At 37.5% G+C, this 20557-nt stretch overlaps 1 protein-coding gene across 8 annotated transcripts in view; it reads right to left on the reverse strand.

Annotated features, from left to right (window-relative positions):
- The window catches only part of DLG2 (discs large MAGUK scaffold protein 2), a 1926133-nt gene that overhangs the window by 1891774 nt on the left and 13802 nt on the right, over window positions 1-20557 (reverse strand). For all 8 annotated transcript variants that reach the window (XM_053670841.1, XM_053670838.1, XM_053670836.1 and 5 more), the window contains one exon: window positions 13683-13814. In XM_053670841.1, the coding sequence (XP_053526816.1) occupies window positions 13683-13814 (132 nt within the window). The remainder of the gene's footprint in view (window positions 1-13682; window positions 13815-20557) is intronic.

Consider the following 20557-nt stretch of genomic DNA (forward strand, 5'->3'; position numbering starts at 1 on the left):
GATTAGAGAAATGGGGGAGGGGCCACATGACAGGTACTGTGACCCTGAGTATAACACAGTGTAGGAGATCGTTCTACGTGATGTGGGCCCAGCTCCCACTTGGAGATGCACAGGACCCACACCCACGGATAGGTTCTCCCGTGGGGAATCAGGCCTGCAATGTGCCTAGGCCGCTTTGAGTCTTGCATTTTGCTAAAAACTCCCTCACCTGGATTTGTGGCAAACATTTACTGCAAAATAAAGTCCTAAAATCCATAGTAAACCTTCCAAAGACAAGTGTAACCAGTTCAACCACTTTTGCCTTTTCATTTGCAAATATCCCTCTTCTGTGATGTGATTAGTGGCATTAGCTGCATTGTTTTCTGTAAAAAGTAACCACCTAAAGCAACCTGTGCATAGTAAACAAGGGCCATCATGTAATGTGCTGAGAAACCCGACAGAGACCTGTCCCAGCAAGGGCCACAGCTTTTGCTCCCCTTGAGAGAAAAACCATGCTGTCCTTTTTCCTCCACCGGACTCAGTAGTCCGTGTGAATGTCTCATTTCATCCACAATGACTCGGATGAAATGACACTGCAGGCCGGTATCCTTATCACAGTGACTATGAAATCATGGCCCAGGAGGAAGGCGGACAGAAGAATAAATATCCCAACCTCTCTTTCCTCCCCTTTTTCTAATCTGTTAATACTTTCCATTGGCCAACTCAGACAGAAGCCAGAAGATAAGGAAAAACAAAGTGAAGGGAAATGACAAATGAAAAGCATAGAGTTTAAAGATGACAATAATAACAAACATTTAGTATTTTCTAGGTACTATTTGAAATGCAATACATATAGTAACTTCTCACACCCTACAAGACAGGTACTTTTATTATCATCCCCACTTTACAGACAGGAAAATTGGGACACAGAGTGGTTATGAAACTTGCCCAGTCACACGAGTAGTAAGTAGCAGAGGAACCTGGATCAAACCCAGGCAATCTGGTTCCAGGATCCATATTCTTAACCCTTACTCTAAATTGTTTCTTTAAGAAGAGATGTTTGTGTTATTCTAATAAGAATAATTGAGTATGAAGGTAAATTAACTGCAAATAGAAAAAGAATAATTATTGCATATTCTTCGAATAAATGAGGAAATATCAGAATATAACTTGCCATGGATCTTCTACATTTGCCCTTGCAGATTACCTTTCTTCACTTGCTCTGGACCCTGGGAAGACTATGTCACCTCAACAGACTATGTCACCCAGCATTCTTGTCCTCTGGCTTCCGATTGGGGTACACTATTGGGAAGCACCAGCAGAAGATCAGGAAAGGGAGGACAGTGGAGCTGGAGTGTTTTTTCCTCCGGCTTTCTCCTTTCTGGCCCATGGCTTGGCTGTGGCTATGTTCCTCTTCTTAAAGCCACAGCTTCTGCCGGACAGCCCCCCCCCACAATGGTGACAGGTTTCTTGGGGTACAGGAACAGCTGGCTCTCCCTGCTACTTAGGAATGCTCGCTGCTCCTACTCCCCAAGTGCTTTTAGCCCTGCTTAGTCCCCTCAACTCTGCCCATACCTTTGTAAACAGATCCTTCATGAACCCTCTCTCTGAGAAGGCCTTCTGCTACCTTCCAGGACCCTGACTCAATACTCTATTTAACAAGGGAATTAAGCCTGAGATACAAAAAGAGACAGTTTATCCACTTGAATACAAGGGAAGGCACAGTATATGGATACAGATGTAGGTAGGTTGGTAGATTAAGGGGTGAAAAGATAAGAAAGTTCTCTTTTGATTTTTTTATTTCTCATATATTTCTCATATTTTTCTCATATATTTCTCATATTTTTTTTTATTTAAGGGGTGAAAAGATAAGAAAGTTCTCTTTTGTTTTTTTAAATTTCTCAATAAAATAAGAAGAAAAGCAATGTTGAAAGAGGTGAGGTGTACTGAATTTGAGAAGGAAGAAGGTGTGAAATGGTCCCTGTGAGAATGAGAAAGTGAATTTCCCAAGGACATATAAAAGGCTTTTTGGTCACAAGTCTTAAATGAGACCAGTTAACAAAGTTGTATGGATTATTCCAGCCACATTTGACCAGATTGGTGCAGGCATGGAATGGAGGTGGGTTTGACCAGAGGTTGTTTTTTTCCAGCAGATGAAGGGAACAACAATGAAGTTGCAGATGTATGCAAATGCGTAGTTATGGCGATGAGTCATGCATCCTAAGCTGGGTAAGGAGGGGCGTGAAGACTTGATCACGAAAATGTAGACGGTTGACAGGTTAGCGGTGCTTGTGGGATCAAAGAACGATTGACATGGGAAATACAGAAATAAACTGGAGCAACAGAAGGTGCTGAGTGGTAGTCAGAGAGAGGAGATTTAGATATCCCTGTACCGAAAACAAACAGGTTTTGTTAATAATATTACTTCAATTAATAAATTCTTAAAGCCACCTTTACAATTATTTTTTTATTTTGATCAAGAGCTTTTAAACTCTCAAAGAACTCATGCAGCTACGATTTCTTCAGCACAAGGCCTGTTTCTAAAGTAACTTTATTTTCAAATGGCTTAGTTTCAAAACTTAAGGTTTTTGTAAGAGGATTATTTAATATTAAGTACAATTTGTGTACCATGATTTTAAAAATACTTAAACTTTTAGGGACTCATAATGAAGACATTTTTGTAAGAACGACCATGCCCACTAGAGTTTTGTGGCTCTAGGTACATTTGATGACTCATTTGCAGACACACAGTCCTGTGAAGAAAACTTTAATCCTATGTTTTCATAAAGGCTTATTATTTTGACAGCAACCTGGAAAGTGAATGTAAGGTAGAACCTGGGGACTCAAAAACTAGAAATCAGGGAAATTTATTGTACTTGGTAGTGCTATAGGTTATTATGGATATGTTTGCAATTCCTGACATAGGCTAAGAAGTTCCGTGGCTTCTGAGCAACAGATAGGATTAAGGATATTTTTCTCAAGCAACATTTAGGACTTAAGTAAACAAACTAAGGTAGACCTATGCCTCTCATTCTCAACCTCTTCTATCTTTTACCAGGAGGCAGAGCCAACAGAATGAAGGGGAGCCTTTCCTATGAGATATTTGAGGGGTACTTCTTTTTCCATTGCTCCTTCTTGTGGTTAATCCTTTTCAACAGTAAATGTCAAATTTGAAAGGAGTATGAAGAGGTAAGAGTCAGCACTGAGGACTACGCTTCTGTAGAGTGGGCTCACACACTGCCCCCCCACACACACCATGGACCTGCAATCAAAGTGTACAGCTCCTCACCGTGCCTGTGTTTGATTATCCAACTGCTTCAGAAGCCCTCCAGCCCGGGTTAATGGGGAAAACTGACCACTCAGTCCAGTTTAAAGTGCAATCTGATTCAATCATTTAAACAGTCTCTCTCAGCCAAAACTGCTCATTTATATAGCTTCCCCTCTTCTGCTTATCTCTCTCTAAAATAATGCCCAGTAGACTCCAGGGGAGGGAGAGTGGGTAGCATGGTTTATCCACCATCATAAGTCTTGGGGACTGAAATAGATTGGGTTTATTGGATCTACATGCTGGGCTTTGCCTTCTCTCTGGTCCTTGATCAGTTCCCTCCCCATGTGGACTCTGATGCAGAAGTCTATGTGATGGGACCTGCCATCCTTTGTCTTGGCTCAGGCCAAGCTCCCTGGTGTTCGGTCTGGCTGACATCACTCGCCTTGGGCTTTACTGACACTATATTCCCAATTCCTCCCTGAAATCCTGTTGTAATTCCCATTTGACACTGACCAGAATGTTCCTGAGATGCTGCCTTAATGCCAGCAACTGCCTACCCTCAAACTTCTCCTGACATAGAAAAAATAAAACACTATTTGCATAAGCTTTCTGCTCCTTTCAAATGAGTATGTTTCTAACTAAAACAAGAATCTAACACTGTACCAAGCGTGTAGCAACACTCACTTACTCATCCATTTATTTAATAAATATTTATTTGGTAGCTATTGAGTGCTAGGCACTAATCTAATATAGAAGATACAGCAATGAGTAAGACAAAGTAGCTGCTCTTATGGACTTTACATTCCAGTGGAGAAAGTCATGCAAAACACACATAAATGAAATTTCTCCTGGTGACACCTACAGTGATGAAGTGAAACAGGCAGTGTAACAGATGTGACTTAGGAGTGGGGTATCAGTAATGAAGTGGAGAAGCACTTTAGAGGCACTGAGACCTAAGTGATGAGATAAGCCAATGGGGCAAACATTTGGGTAGAAAGGTCCTCCAAACAAACAAAGGCAAGTGGAGATGTCCTGGGCAGCATTTAGGAACGAGCGAGAAGGCCAGTGTGGCCGGAGCGCAGTGAGTAGGGGAGAATGGTGAGAGATGGGACGGGAGGTGGGCAGAGGAGGTGGGGAGCCTCACACGTGAGAAGTCTGGATTTGATTCCCAGGATAGTCGATAATTACCAGAAGATTTTAATTAATAAATGCTGTCTAAATAAACATAATCCAATAATATGAATTTGACCAGTTCAAATAATTCTTATGATTGTACTGTTTAATTCACATCAATATTTATTTCAAAGCACACATTACATTTGCATTTATTTGTTTAATGTCTGTCTCCCTTGGTAGACCATGCGATCCATGAAACAAGGCCCACCTCTCTCCTGTCACTAAATCCTCAGACCTTAACACAGTGTTTCTTAGAGAGAGCGGGTTCGAAATATATCTTGTCAAACAAAAAAAATTAATAATGGAATGAATAATCCATGTTAGACGCTGTACCCCACACTGAATTAGAACTATTCCCTGCATTCAAGATGCTCACAGTCTACTGAAGAATATCAACATGTAATCAATTACCAATAATGCAATGTAATAAGTGCTGCACCAGAAATATGCACAAATACTATGGGAACATAGGGAAGAAAGTGACTAATTTCACTCTCTTAAAAGTATTAAGGAAGTTTTGCCCTGGTTGGTGTAACTCAGTGGATTGAGCACAGGCCTGTGAAACGAAGGGTCGCTGGTTCGATTCCCAGTCAGGGCACATGCCTGGGTTGCAGGCCAGTTCCCCAGTAGGGGACACATAAGAGGCAACCACACATTGATGTTTCTCTCCCACTCTTTCTCCTTCCCTTCCCCTCTCTCTAAAAATAAATAAATAAAATATTTTAAAAATATTAAGGAAGTTTTTAACCAAGAAATAATAAATATTCATTACCTTGGGATATATGTTTATACTAAGAAGAATATCCCTATCATGTTCTATTAAAGTTCAATATAACATACACTCTCTTGAAAAAAATTGCTAACATGAAATTGCCATAATATTTCAAGGTATCTTGAAATAGTTTATTCCTAAATGTTTTAGAATCTTCTCTACATTTTTGTTATTATGTAAATCAAATCCCTACACCAGAAAATTAAACTCAAGGCTAAAATATTTACAATATTACTATGCTAGCTGTAGGAAAACCTAGATGGGGAAACCTAGTGTATCCTGTCTGCTTTTTAGCCAGCTACCATAGACAGGAGTAGGCAAAAGTAGGTTTACAGCGGTCCACAGGGAAAATAATACAATAATTATTAAATAATACAAGAATAAACTCTGTGTTTCAGGCACTCACAACCATAAACCTACCTTTTGCCAACCCCTGTTGCACTATTGATGATCATGACCACCACTAAATTTTCATTGATCGGGTACTTAGCAGAAATCACTAGATCCTTTCTTGCTCTCATCAAGCCTTCGGAGTTTCATCACTTTACTCTGCATAGAAGTCTCATATGCCATCAAAATAAGTTAACTTTTCCTATTTCAGGAATAGCACAAATAAAAGCATCCTCCTTTTAAAACAACCAGCCTTAAACATAAAGCACATAAATTCAGTTAAATGGTGCCATCTGGTGACATAAATCCTGCAGCAAATACATAAGGTCTGGAGCCAAGAATGGCAGTTAACCCTCTGGATGGCGTCCAATCTAAAGTGTCAGATTTAAACGTAGCAAATACTGGATTCCTGCCTGACAGGAAAAACACAACTGATCACACTCAGTGTACGAGTTTAGCACTGGAAATAATAAAGGTTGTTTGGGTCACATTTTATGCTTACCACTCTTGTTTCTCAAGTTTACCTTCAAACTGCAGTCTTTGGAAGAGATTTAAGACTAATGTGATACCTTACCCAACTCCTAGAGGACATTTTAAAAGCATAAATATCAAAAACATCTTAAACCCCTGTTGCAATCACATCCATTTCTTCATTTTCTTTCTGACATCTATGAATCTGTATAATTTCTTCTCCTCGAATACCACTCCCAAAGAAAGCTTCCCCTGATTCCACTGCTAAGGCTGTCTCTCACTCAAGGCACCCTCTACTTCTCTTTTATGGCATTTATTACATTGTAAATATATCCTGTTTATGCAAATGTGTTTGATGCTTGTGTTCCCAGCAAATACATGAGAGTGCCTAGCACAGTCCTCAATAAATATGTTTTGAATGAACAGATGGATGGATGAATGGAGGGGCAGATAGACAGACGGAGAAAACGTCCTTCTCTAGCCTCTCTTCTTACCCAAATCCTATCAGTTACAAGACCCAGCTCAACTTTATATTTTACATAACCAAAGCTATCCTAGCAACACCAATCTACAGTGATCCTCACATCTCTGAACTCCTACAGCATTTTGGTCTAGCCTCCAGAGTTTACTCCCTAATGGATAACTTGTCTCGTCTTGTTTCTATGTGTGTGACTATTACCTTCCCAATTGACCTTAACTTCCTTAAGGTAAGAATTTGGTCTTTATTAACATCCAGCAGGGCCAATAGATATTTGAAAAGATGCTCAATGTCATTAAGCAACATATACCTATGTAAATAGGTAAACACTTCATAAATACTTCATTACTATTACTCAATTGCAATAACTACAATACCAGCACTCTTTTACTTAAATGAGTATTATAAACAAATAAGTAGGAACATACTAGACCTTAGTATATAAGAATTTAACATTTACCTCTTTGACCAGTCAAGACGTATTTGAAGGTCCATGACATGTAGTAATTTATTTGTTTTACTGAAGAACATGCTTCGAGGTTGTGAGTGGCAGCAAGTACTCACCTAAGTGAGTAAGCCTCATACAATGTAGCTTTGTTGTTCTCTACCCTTAGCACCATAGATAGAAACTAAACGATCATTAAGTATCCAAAGAGGCAGGAGGTAGGGGAGCCAAGACCTGGCTAGCTGGTTTTAGCTCAGTCCATTGAGTGCAGGTCTGCAAACCAAAGGGTAGCTGGATCAATTCCCAGACAGGGCACATGCCTGTGTTGTAGGCGTGGTCCCCAGTAGGGGGCATGCAAGAGGCAACCACACACTGATGTTTCTCTCCCTTTCTCCTTCCCTTCCTTTCTCTCTAAAACTAAATAAATATAACCTTAAAAAAAAAACACTTAAATGTTTCAGATATACTCTTGTATTTTCTATAAAAAAATAGATTTCATAATAATATTAATTAAGTACTCAAGATATATCCCAGAATGATAATGGTTCGTTTATATTTGCTAAAGATCAAATCAGATTATTCAAAAAATTCAAGAATGAAGAAATGCCATCGTCCTATTTTCCCAAGTGCACTGATAACATTCGCCTGCTGTATTACTTCCTTCAAGTGACCAACTATCTAACCAGTTAGAATATGTGTTTGCAAACTTTACCACGTCTCACAATCACCTGGAAGGCTTATTAAAACACTCCAGAGGTTCTGGTTCAGTGTCTCTGGGGTAAGGCCCAAGAATCTGCAATGCTAACCACGTCCCCGGTGAGGCTGCTGCTGCTGCTGCTCCAAGAACTGCACTTCGAGAAGCTCTGTTTTGGAGGATTAAAACGACGTTGTTTCAAATTCACATGACTGTGTGGGTCTTCACACTCCCTATCATCTATAAAAAATTCTTTGACTTTCTTACGATCAGTTGGCAATAACTATGTTATGATGAAGAATTAGCACCAAAATAGCCGTGATGTTTTCAAATAGATGTTATTTCAAAATAAAAGTATTATATTAGAACTACTGTACTGAGAAAATATGTAGCAGTTTTATATTACTCAAACTAAAATGTGATAAAAACTCTTATACAAATTGATCTTGTAGCACTTGTCACCTGTTATACTTAAATAAATTAACTAACTGCACACCTAAGGGTCTCTTTCGCCCGTTCGATTGCTCTCACCCATGAGGGCAAGGACTATCCTCTCCTCTACAGCATATTATTGTATCTCTATTGCCTACCACAATATAACAAGCCTTTTAAAAATAACTGTTGAGCCCTGGCTGGTGTAGCTCAGTGGATTGAGCACAGGCCTGCAAACCAAAGGGTTGCTGATTTGATTCTCAGTCAGGTCAATGCCTGGGTTGTGGGCCAGGTCCCCAGTACAGGGCACGTGAGGGGCAACCACACATGGATGTTTCTCTCCCTCTCTTTCTCCTTCCCTTCCCCTTTCTCTAAAAATAAATAAATAAAATCTTTAAAAGCTAAAAATATAAAAATAAAAATAATTGTTGAGTAAATTAATAAACAAACTTTATTGACAACCTATTATTTATTAGAGGTCCAGATACTGGTGGTACAAAGGTTAATTAGATACAACTTCAACTGTCAGCATACTCACAGTCTATTGAGAAGGCAGAATCATATTCAGTTTACCAAAAGGCAATGTAATCAGTGCTTTATAGTAATGTAAACAAAACACTGAGACACATAATAAAAGGGCTACTTAAAGCTGACAGCAGGTAGGGACATGGTAGAGGCTTCCACAGGAGGTGATAAACCCCAATATGTGGTCTGTCTAATGTCTCATCCACATTGCTAGTAATCTCAAGTATGCATAGGATTCTGTATTAAGCTTCATGGAAATAAAAAGTATTCTACTCTAATACAAAATCCGACATGCAAGTCTAAAGTAGAATAGCACTTTTCTAAGATGCTGCTCCTAGCAGGGTTTCAAGGAAAGTATCACTTTACTATCCAAATCTTTCCAGAATAGTCCACCTCAAACACTATAAAGAGAATTTTTAATTTTCAAAATATCTGAAAGAGAAGTAAACAATAATGTTTTTAAAAGTTCGTCTTGGTCCTTCAGCATCTAATTGAAGAATAAATAACCTTAGTGTCTTAAAAAAACAAAATGTTCTAGCAATACTAAATAAACCTAAATTAATTTGTAAAATATTGTGGAATGTCAATCCACTTCTATTCAAATTCTGCACAGTGTTAATGAAATCATCACCGAAAAACTGATCCACTGGACAAAACTTTTTCCTTAGTATGACCACAAGATGTCACCCTAAGCCTAGCATCTAAGTGTACAGCTTTTGGCACATTGCAGTGTCAGGCATTTTTTATATACCAATAAACACTAATGACTAACTTTTAAAAACTTCGTGTCTTTTTCCACTGCCAATTATTAGTAAATGGAAAATAAAAACTAAATACGGGGACTCTTGAAGCAAAGAGGAAGAAAGTTAAACAGTTAGGCATTCTCTATGCTTTCCATATATCCAGCTTTCACAGTAAAAAGCAATTCACTTTACCACAGATATTACTTTCTTACTTTATTTATTTTTCAAATTTTCCAGAATTAGCATATATTACTTTTGTAATCAGATAAAAATTATACTTTAAAAATTAAAAAATCAATATTTTTGCTATCACCTTCTACCTATTATAAGAGAACCTCATTTATAAAGTGCTGTTATGCACTATAATGGTAACCAAAGTTATACAAACAGAATTCCGTCCTCAAAGATTATAGCACCTAAACATATTAGCCTTTGGTGGAGTTTTTGAAAGCAGGATGAAGGACCACAAAAGGAAGATAGTATTTGTTTTCAAAGGGATTATTTTTCACCTGTAGAGTCTTGGTTTCCTGGTCACATGCAAGCGTTGCGGCCCATTCTGCAATAGCAGTGTTTCACTTCACTGCTCATCTGTGTTGGGTGTTATGCATTATGATTCTCTCTTCTATTTCTACACTTAATTGACATTCATGCAAGTTATTATTTCAATGTACTGGCTAGCTAAATATCAGAACAATGGATGAAGCCGCTGTCTTTCCCTTACTTGTACCAAGAACAATAACAAGAAGGCAGAGGGGAGGAGTTGGTTGAAACAGAAAACAAGTTATAGGCCATTAACAATGTTATAGTTACCAATGGCTCCCTCCTTATCCTTTTATAAAGCTTTGATCCCCTTCAGGATGCACAGGGCTATGCAGTTTTTCTTTTTTTTGTGTCCTTAAAGACAATACACAGTGAGACCACTCAAACATTCAATAACAATACATTCGTAATCAGTACTTAGCAACCCACATAGACTTGAATAGAAAATTATTATTTTGTCTAATGTTGCTCCATTTTTTGCAGTCTAGTTTATCCCAAAATGACTTTTAAAAACCAGCCAAAGCAAATCCATCCATTCAAAGCTGGGCACCAGGATTACTTACATAACAGCTTTTTACAGATTATTGTTGCCTCTCATTTTTTACAGACATTCAAACTACGATGTAGGCTATTTGCCAATATATTCACCACTCAGTCAAAACAATTACAAAATGAAATGCTTTGTCACTCACTTGTCATTTTATTCCCTGTGTATTTATTAGTGTTGCTGTACTGAATGGTTATATTACCAAAATGTAGTAGATAACAACACTCTTCCTAAATCAAGTTCAAAAACTGAAACTCTCAAAAGACTTAGCTAGTCTTAACTACACATAACACACAAACTTATTGACAGATATTGTTGTTCAGTTAATCAACTTCACTAATTACAAATAGGATGAAACAATTAATTGAGAAATTTGTGGCTTAAAATGTTGTCAACTGTATTATCTAATGACAGGATTTATTTAAATTCTGAAAGAGTCCATTTAGAGTTGTTTTCTATTTAATACCAACTAAGATGATTATAGTTATTTGTGTTGTTAATTCTTACCAGCCACAAGAGAATACTTTAAAGAACTTAATCCACAAGCAAAATAATCCTATAAAGCTTTTTCTTTTGTTTTTATTCAACAAACTGATTTTCAAATTTTCAAAGTGTAATGATGTTTAAAATTATATTCAGAAAAAGTTGGAGCTTTTTTAGTGAGTGTAAACATATCAATAAAAACAGGTGAAATATTTTCAAGGTTAATTCTCATAATTCCCATTTTTATATTTTTATATCAATAACTATGAGAATTTAAAAATGCAATAACAACATCTAGTAGACTCCATTATTTCTTTTTTAATTGTTTCTTTTATTTTTTAAATATATTTTATTAATTATGCCATTACAGTTGTTCTATTTCCCCCCTTCATTCCCCTCCACCCTGCACACCCCCTCCTCCATCGTTCCCCCCCTTTAGTTTATGACCACGTGTCTCAAGTTCTTTAGATTCTGTATTTCCCATACTATTCTTGCCCTCCCCCTATCTATTTTCTACCTACCATCTATGCTACTTATTTTCTGTACCTTCTCCCCCCTTCTCCTTCCTCCACTCCCCTGTTGCTAACTCTCCATTTGATCTTCATTTCTATGGTTCTGCTCTTTATCTAGCTTTGTTTGCTTTTATTTTAAGTGTGGTTGTTAATAACTGTGAGTTTGCTGTCCTTTCACTGTTCATCTTTTTTATCTTCTTTTTCTTAGGTAAGTCCCTTTAACATTTCATATAATAAGGGCTTGGTGATGATGAACTCCTTGAATTTGATCTTATCTGAGAAGCACTTTATCTGCTTCCATTCTAAATGAAAGCTTTTCTGGATAGATCAATCTTGGATGTAGGTCTTTGGATTTCATGACTTGGAATACTTCTTTCCAGCCCCTTCTTGCCTGTCAGGTCTCTTTTGAGAAATCTGCTGACAGTCTGATGGGAACTCCTTTGTAGGTGACTGTCCCCTTATCTCTTGCTGCTTCTAGGATTCTTTCCTTCATTTTAATCTTGGCTAATGGAATTATGATGTGCCTTGGTGTGTTCCTTCTTGGGTCCAACTTCTTTGGGACTCTCTGAGCTTCCTGGATTTCCTGGAAGTCTATTTCCTTTGCCAGGTGGGGAAGTTCTCCTTTATTATTTGTTCAAATAAATTATCCACTTGTTGCTGTTCTTCTTCCCCTTCTGGTACCCCTATAATTCGGATGTTGGAACATTTAAAGATGTCCTGGAGGTTCCTAAGCCTCTCCTCCTTTTTTTGAATTCTTGTTTCTTCATCCTTTTCTGTTTGGTCATTTTTTTTCCTCCTTATGGTCCACTCCTTTGATGTAAGTCCAGTTTCCTTTCCATTACTATTGGTTTCCTGTGTATTTCCCTTCATTTCAATTAGTTTAGCTTCCGTATGTTCCTCTAATTTGTGACTAAAATCCACCAGTTCTGTGAGCATCCTGATCACCAGTGTTTTGAACTGTGCATCTGAAAATTTGGCTATTTCTTCATTGCTTAGATTTATGGGCTCTGGGGCTCTGAGTTGTTCTTGAGCCATCTTTTGATCTGTTCATGCCTGTTAGGTATGAGGAGCAGACCCTTAGTTGTTCATCAGGGCAGGGCCACCCAGGTCACTGGGTTGTGACCCTGTCTGTGGGGGCATGGTCAGGGAGGGGCCACCCAGGTCACTGGTTTGTGACGCTGTATGTGGGGGTGGGATCAGAGAGGGACAATAGCGGTCTCCTCTGCCGCTTCCCGCCACTGGGGCCTGTGCGGTCTGTCTCACCACCACTAGCTCCTTCACCAGTTTATCGGTTTGGCTGAAGGGTTCTTTGTTGTCAGACTTCCATGTAGTTCAATTTTCTGTGGTTTGGCTGCATTTTTGTTGCTAAAACTTTGTTGTTTTTAAACTTGGTTGTGTGAGAAGGCACAGTGCTTCCACCTACGCCTCCATCTTGGCAGAAGTCGTCCGCTATTTCTTTAAAATGCAGTATTTAAGGCCAGTAAAATATATAGTATAATTAAGTGGGTTTTTTAAATTATTTCATTAGTTGGTTGTTTTTGTTGAGAGGAAATGTTTGCTGATATCTTTTTGCTACTTTAACTCTTAAAATACCATTAAAAAGAATTAAGTTACCTGCATAAATGCAAAAAATATATGTATATTGTCATAGATAAATAAACTATATCCTTGATTATTAAAGATTGTTAAGAAAATCTTTACTAGATTAGAAAATAAATACAAACTTAAACTTTATATAGTTAGATTCCTGACAAATGGACAAAAATTCCAAAGCGCTGAGATTGTCATCATGAAATCTTTTTATTTGGGTCATAAACTTTCATAAGGGAAGCAAAAAAGAAGAAGAGAATACTTTAATTTTTTGTTTTAAGAAGCAAGTGAAAGTAGGACTTCATTCTGAGTCAAATGTGCCCCTTTGTGTTTTGTGCCGGGCAACTCCCTTCTCTAACAACACCCAAGTCAGGTTTGCTCCTGCGTAAGTTTTCTTTCCTATACAAGTCATTCTTTCAATATTTATATTTTTAATTTCTACACTTTATTTCTACTCTTTAACAGTTCTTTTGTAGGTTAACTTTAAATAAGAAAAAGAACCCAAACCTTTTCTTTTACTATCAAAAAAGATTATTCCACTCTTAAATTTGGTTCACATCAGGTTCCTTGACCACATTTCTCAGACTACCAGGCCCAATTCTTACCATTAAGATACTACATACTTTTTAATACATACCTAGCAAAGCTTGGAATAAGGTGCTCCTAAAGATGCCCATCACCTTTTTAACAGCATTTTTCAACTGCTGCTCCTCTGGTTTCTTTAATTTTTTGCAGTATTCTTCTAGTAATGACAAAGCTCGGTCAGTATCTGAAAAACATGATTTTTAAAATTCTATCTTATGGTCTTAGAAAAATAGTAAGCTTACATTTAACAATTTTATAGTTGTATTCCTATTTTTATGGCAAAAAAAAAATTTAATAAAATAATTACAAATTCCATAAACTACTACATGAAATTGAGAATTACACTTAACTTTTAATTTTAATAACCTACTTTATTTCTATAGTCCTGCCTTCCAAAAGACTCTGTAACTAGAAACAAATAAAACAAAGGTCCCAAGTGCAATGCTGGCAACAGATATAATTCTCCATTGCCAGAATAATTATCTTAAAATTGATGGCTTCCTACAAGAGGTGGCCAAATTTCTTAACTTGACCTTCAAGGCCTCCCTCCCATGATCTTTCTACCACCCATATTTTCAGCCATATTTCCCACTATAAATTCCACTGTCTTTTATACACACACACAATGCCCAAGTCACATTGGATTTCTCCCTTTTTCCTTCCCTTTCTCCCTCCTTTTTCTTACCTTTGTACTTTTCTTTGTTTCTACTGCTTCCTGTATGGGAATATGCTCTCACATTCCACTCTTTCTAGAATCTGTGTGCTATATTGGAAAGGGTTTGCTGTCAGCTAGATCTGCGCCTCACTCTACTTAGTAGCTGTGTGTGATCTTTAACAAGTCTCTAAACCCCTCTGAACTTCAGTTCCCTCAGAAGTAATCACATTAAATTACACAATACTTAGCACAATATCTAAAATATAGAAAGCAGCCCTAGCTGGTGTGGTTCAGTGGATTGAGCTCCAGGCCTGCGAACCAAAGGGCTGCTGGTTCAATTCCCAGTATAGGGCACATGGCTGGGTTGTGGGACAGGTCCCCAGTAGGGTCTGCAAGAGAGGCAACCACACTTCAAGGTTTCTTTCCCTCTCTTCTCCCTCTCTTTCTCTCTCTAAAAATAAATAAATAAATATTATATATATATATACAGAGAGAGAGAGAAAGCAGTCAACAAATCAACTGAAAACCCAACTCATTTACAGCTAACTCAAATGGTCTCTCTTGCATAAAGCTATCTCAGTTAAAATTAATCACCACCACCCTTCTTCCAAACCATTTTACAAACACAAATAACTCTAGGCATTCTTAATACATACTGCCATATAATGGTTTCTGGAATATATGCCTTTATCCCCCACAAGACAAAATATCCTTGAAAAAGTCACCAGAGTGACAATGCTGATGTGTGTAGTGAGAATTCTTTTTTGGTGGGGGAAGTGAGAAGATTCAACTTCATTGTTCCAACATGAAGATCTATTTGGAGAATGTCAAGTCACAGATTTAATTTTAAAAAAAAAAAAAAAAAAAAACCGCACCACCCACACCCATGGCCCCCCCCCCCCCCGGCATTTTTAACTAAACAATACTAATGTATCACAGGGAATATAAAATACAGTAACTGATTTACTCAGACCTGAAATTACCTCGGACCTAAGGGCGAGACTCATCTTAACCAGTGAACAACTGTGTTTATCACCAACTTGTGTATTGTAAAACTACATTTAGCAAGTTTCTGAAGAAAACGGCAACAGCCAAAGTGACCAGAGGCTTAAATATTACATCAGTAATTTTCCTGGTTTTATGATTTATACATTTTTATTGATTTTGCCAAAATCATAAAATCATAGCCAATTTAGCATTGTAATCGATGAATGAGTAGTCCCAACGTGAATGGTGACTGATTTTTTTCTATCACATGAATGAGCATGACGGAGATGAAACAACAAAGACGGCTTAAGAGATAAACCTTCACTCCCTCCCTTGTCAATGATATGGCTGCTTTGCTGAATCAAATAATTATTCAATAATGGACAAAGAGTTTTTTAATTTCTCTGCTAATCACAATGGAATAGCTACAGACATAGTATGCTTTTTTAAATACTATAACCTTTATTACATTTTACCATTACCATTTAGTCCCCTTATACCCTCCTCCCCCCAGCAATGACCACACTGTTGTCCATGTCCAAGAGTCCTTTTTCCTTTTTGCTCACTCCCTCCACCACCTAACATCCCCTCCTCACCCCACTAGCTGTCATCTGTTCTTTATCTGTGAGTCTGTCTGTTTGGCTTGTTAATTCAGTTTGTTCATTAGATTCCACATATGAGAGAAATAATATGCTTTTAACTTGTATTTTCATTATTAACATTTTATTTATCACTTTCTCATCAGCAAAACAAAAAATCAAGCCCTGATGTGTAGCATTTGCAATTTCCAAGGTGTAAACATTCCCACCAGGGCCCGTCTCGAGGTACCAACATGACATCACTGACTGTGGACTTGGGAAGAGACACATAGCAGCACACCATTACCTAGCTTTTCCGCCACACAGATAAACAGATGTAAATAAAAGCATACAAGGTAAAAAAAAAATAATAACTAGGAAGTGGTGAGTTTTGAGTGTTACTTTTAATACAGTTACTTTAATGTACATTTATGTAATTCAATTTTTAAATGGCCATGTTTCAAAGCAGCTTAAAAATTCATTGAAGATGTTACAATAGGCTCTTGCAAGCTGGCAGGAGCCGTTCCAGCACACCACTGCTTCCAGGTCAGCACTGTCTTTCCAGTCCTCTCCCTACATCTCGGACGCCCTCAGTCACTTGTACTGGTCCCCCTCTACCCTCAAGCCCCTAAACTTCTGGAGACTTTCTATTTGTACTCCTTAGGTAACCTTATCCATTCCCCTGGCTTCAAACACTGTCAGGACTCTCAAGACTCCCAAATTTATAGCTATATAGCTCAGCCCTTTCCCAGAATTACAGACTCACATCTAACTGTATAGTCAACATTTCCATTTTGATGTCTAATAAGCATCTCAAATTTAATTTGTAAAACTGAACTTCAGGTCTTAGTCACCACCCCCAACCTATTTCTTCCACAATGCTCATCTCTGGTCCTTTCAATCGTTCAAGCCTGTATCACTGGAGTCATCTTTATTCTTCTTCCCTAATTCTCCACATCTAATCTGGCAGTAAATCTTGTTGGCTCTAACATCAAATTATATACAGAATCCTATCACTTCTCACCACCTCCAGCGCTGCCTCCCTGGCCCAGCAACCATCATGTACCCCCTGCATTATGGCAAAAACCTCCTACTAGTTTACACGCTGTCCCCTTCGCCCTCCTGCAGGCATTTTCAAACACAGCGGCCAGAAAGATCGCAAGTCAGAAATGTCACTCACTTTAAATCCTCCAGTGACTCCCCATCCCTCTCAGCAGAAGCCTGCCTCTCCGATTTCAGCTCTTACACCTCTCCTCTTGCTCACTGTACTCCAGCCACAGTGGTCTCTGCTCTTTCTCAATATATCAAGAACTCTCCTACCCAAGGGCCTCTATTTTTGCTCTTCTACCTAAACATTCTTTCCTCAAATATCCACAAAGCTTACTTCTTCTGTTCTTTCATCTCTCTGCTCACGTCACCTAATCAATGAGGCCTCCCCTATAATACAGCACACATCAAGCTTACTCCCTTGAAATAAGGGAGAACTTCAACAGGCAGTAACAAGTGTAAAATATTTTGTAATTAGTTTTTTTTTTTTACCTAAGGTTAGAAATATAAAAATGAATGTGGATGCACAGGGAGTCTCTTCCAGTTTTAAAATAAGACATATAAACAAAAGATGGTAGCATAAACATATCTAATACATTTTGCATAGGACTTTAACTTTTTATGCTTTCATACTGGTAATATTTTTAACAACTCTTGGACTTGAGGGCAAATATTTAAATCTCCATTTTGTCAATAATTAAACAACCAGAAGTTTCCCTAAATGACAGTGGCTTACTGACCTCACTTTCTAACCCATTCCTGACGATTAATGTTAAGTATTATCAACAATTTATAATTATACTACACCTCCCTCAGTACTTCTGTGTCTTTGGGCTCTAATTATCTGATTATCTTAGTGCCTCAAGCTTCAGCCTTTTTTATTTCTTCATTTATTGGACAGTTTTTGAAATTTTACTAGGTACCAGGAATCTTTTCTCTTTTATTCATTATAATTTTTAAGCTTTTTTTTTTTTTACTACTGTGGCATTTTTGCAGGTATCCACTTATTCTGATTTCTGTTTATTAACCCACTCAGCACATCCTAAAGACTCAGGGAAGACACTGTATTGATTTAAAGCAGTTAGATAGCCTCTAAACCAACAAAACTTATTATGCCTCTCATCTCTGAGAAAAATCTGATACATGAAGCAAAATGCTAGAATATTTTTTAACCGGTCAGTTAGAGTGAAGTCTCTCTCAGGCAACTTAGGCTTCTGCACAGCAGCCTCTAGTGCTGAAAGTGTGGCTGCCCTGTATCACCACCTGGGGTCAATGTCATTATGCCCTTATCTCTACTTAAATTCTTGTTTGAGTAAGAAAGGCTTGAGCTTCCAGGTAATCTGAAACTAGATGCCTATGCAAAAATGATAAATTAGGCAAATATATACATACACATGCATGTGGGGGGGGGGAGCCTGTTGTCAAGTCAGAGATCCCTAGCCAAATGTTGACAGGTGACAAACTGAATAAAGTGGAAAGTCGAATAATTGTCTAAGTAAGTCGAGACTAATATTTTAATTGATGTTCAAATAACCTTGTATACTTGCAGAATTTTTCAACTGAATTGCCAATATAATGGCTTCGGTTACCCTATTTTCTTTATTAAAGGAAAGCTTTCTTCATATAATTCCTCTACTGAAAGAATGAAACTAAATTCGGAGTACCTGAAGGCAGGCGCAGGAGGAAATGGGAGGGAGAATCATTTTTTTAATAAAAAATATTTGCATAAAATATGAATCCAAAGTATAAAGTGTTACATAATTGAAATTGTAGGTAATCATGTGTCTATTACTAAGGTTCAGCTCTTTGGGGGTTTAAAAATAGAACTGCCAAAAGTTATAAATAATTTGGTATAGGCGATTTAAATTTGAAAGAGCCAACAGCAATAGTGCTAACAAATGAATTTTTAGAAAAAGGAAAACATGACACAAACTTATTTGTCACAACTAAGAAAAAAGAAGAATGACAGAATATATGTTAGGAAAACTAAAACTGAAATATAGCAGAGGAAAGGAGGAACTTAATACACAAATCTTGGAGAGCAATGCATTTAGAATCATGACATATTTTTTAGTCCTCACCTGAGGACACTCTTTCACTGCTTTTAGAGAGGAGAATGGAGAGAAACATCAATCCGAGAGTGAAACACAGATCCATTGCCACCTGTCTGCCCCCAGGCTGGGGATGGAACCCACAACCTTTCTGTTACAGGATGACACGGCAAGCATACGAGCCACACTGGCCAGGGCAATAACAAAATTCTTTACATAAACTTATGCAACACTGTTTACAGTTTAGACAGAATTTTCACATGCATTATCTTATCCAATTCTCACTACTGAGAAGTCATATTATACATGAAACTGAAAATCATAGTAGTTTGGCCAAGACCACAGAGCTACTAAACACTAGAGCTTCATCCTAAAGCTCTGATTCCATGGGTAGTGTTGCCTCCACAATACCATCCTTAATCCCACAGAAAGAGTTGATCATATTGCTATTTAAAAAAATAAAATAAAATACATATGACTAATCAGACATAAATTGTATCAATGAATTTTAGAATTTAGGATTAAATGTGGAATCACTGATTTTCTTATGTGTTTAATATAAAATTGTATTTATAATGTAAATTTAAGTGGTCCTACCTTAAAAAGTCTAGTAGAGAGAAATAATAAGTTCTTTCATTCATTAATGAAATATTTATTGAGTACCTTACTATGTTCTAGGTATCAGAAACTCGATAGTGAATAAGACAAGTAATATTCTACCCTCTCAGAAATTTTTGTCTGAAAGTAAAGATAATTAAATAGAATATTCTAATAAAGTAAAAAATTTAAAATAAGTGCAATAATGCTATGATGAGGTACCAGGTGCCATGAGAGCAGGGAAGTAAGTTGACGCCATATAAACCATGCTAGGTGTGGCCTTATACCCAGGGAGGAATAACAAGCCATGGAAGGTTTTTAGTTTTTATTATATTTTATTAATTATGCTATTACAGTTTTCCTATTTTTTCATCCTTTGTCCTCCTCCACCCAGCATCCCCTACTCCCTCAGGCAATCCCCCCACCATAGTTCATGTCCAAGAGTCATGTGTTCTTTGGCTACTCCATGCCCCATACTTTACATCCCCATAGGTAGTGACATCCTGCAAACACCTATTTCCTCTTCTTAATCCCCTCACTTCCTCACCTATTCCTCTGCACTTCTTTCTGACCTGGCAATCATCAAAACACTCTCCATGTCCATGATGCTGTCTCTGTTCTTGTTTGCTTAGTTTATTTTTTAAATTCAATTGCTGATATATATTTATTGCCATTTTATTACTCATAGTTACGTTCTCCTTTTTCTTAAATAAGTCCCTTTAACATTTCATATAATAATGGTTTAGTGATGTTGAACTACTTTGGTTTTTTTCTTCTCTAAATGATATCTTTGCTGGGTAGAGTAATCTTGGCTGTAGGTCCTTGCTTTTCATGACTTTGAATATTTCTTGCCAATCCCTTCCATCCTACAAAGTTTCTTTTAAGAACTCAGCTGACAATCTTATGGGAATTCCTTTGTATGTAACTAACTTTTTTTTCTCTTGCTGCTTTTAAGACTCTCTATCCTTAACCTTTCGCATTTTAATTATGATGTGTCTTGGAGTGGGCCTCT

The sequence above is a fragment of the Artibeus jamaicensis genome, unplaced genomic scaffold, assembly GCF_021234435.1.
Source record: "Artibeus jamaicensis isolate MK-2021 breed Jamaican fruit bat unplaced genomic scaffold, CSHL_Jam_final contig_64, whole genome shotgun sequence".
Taxonomy (NCBI): Eukaryota; Metazoa; Chordata; class Mammalia; order Chiroptera; family Phyllostomidae; genus Artibeus; species Artibeus jamaicensis.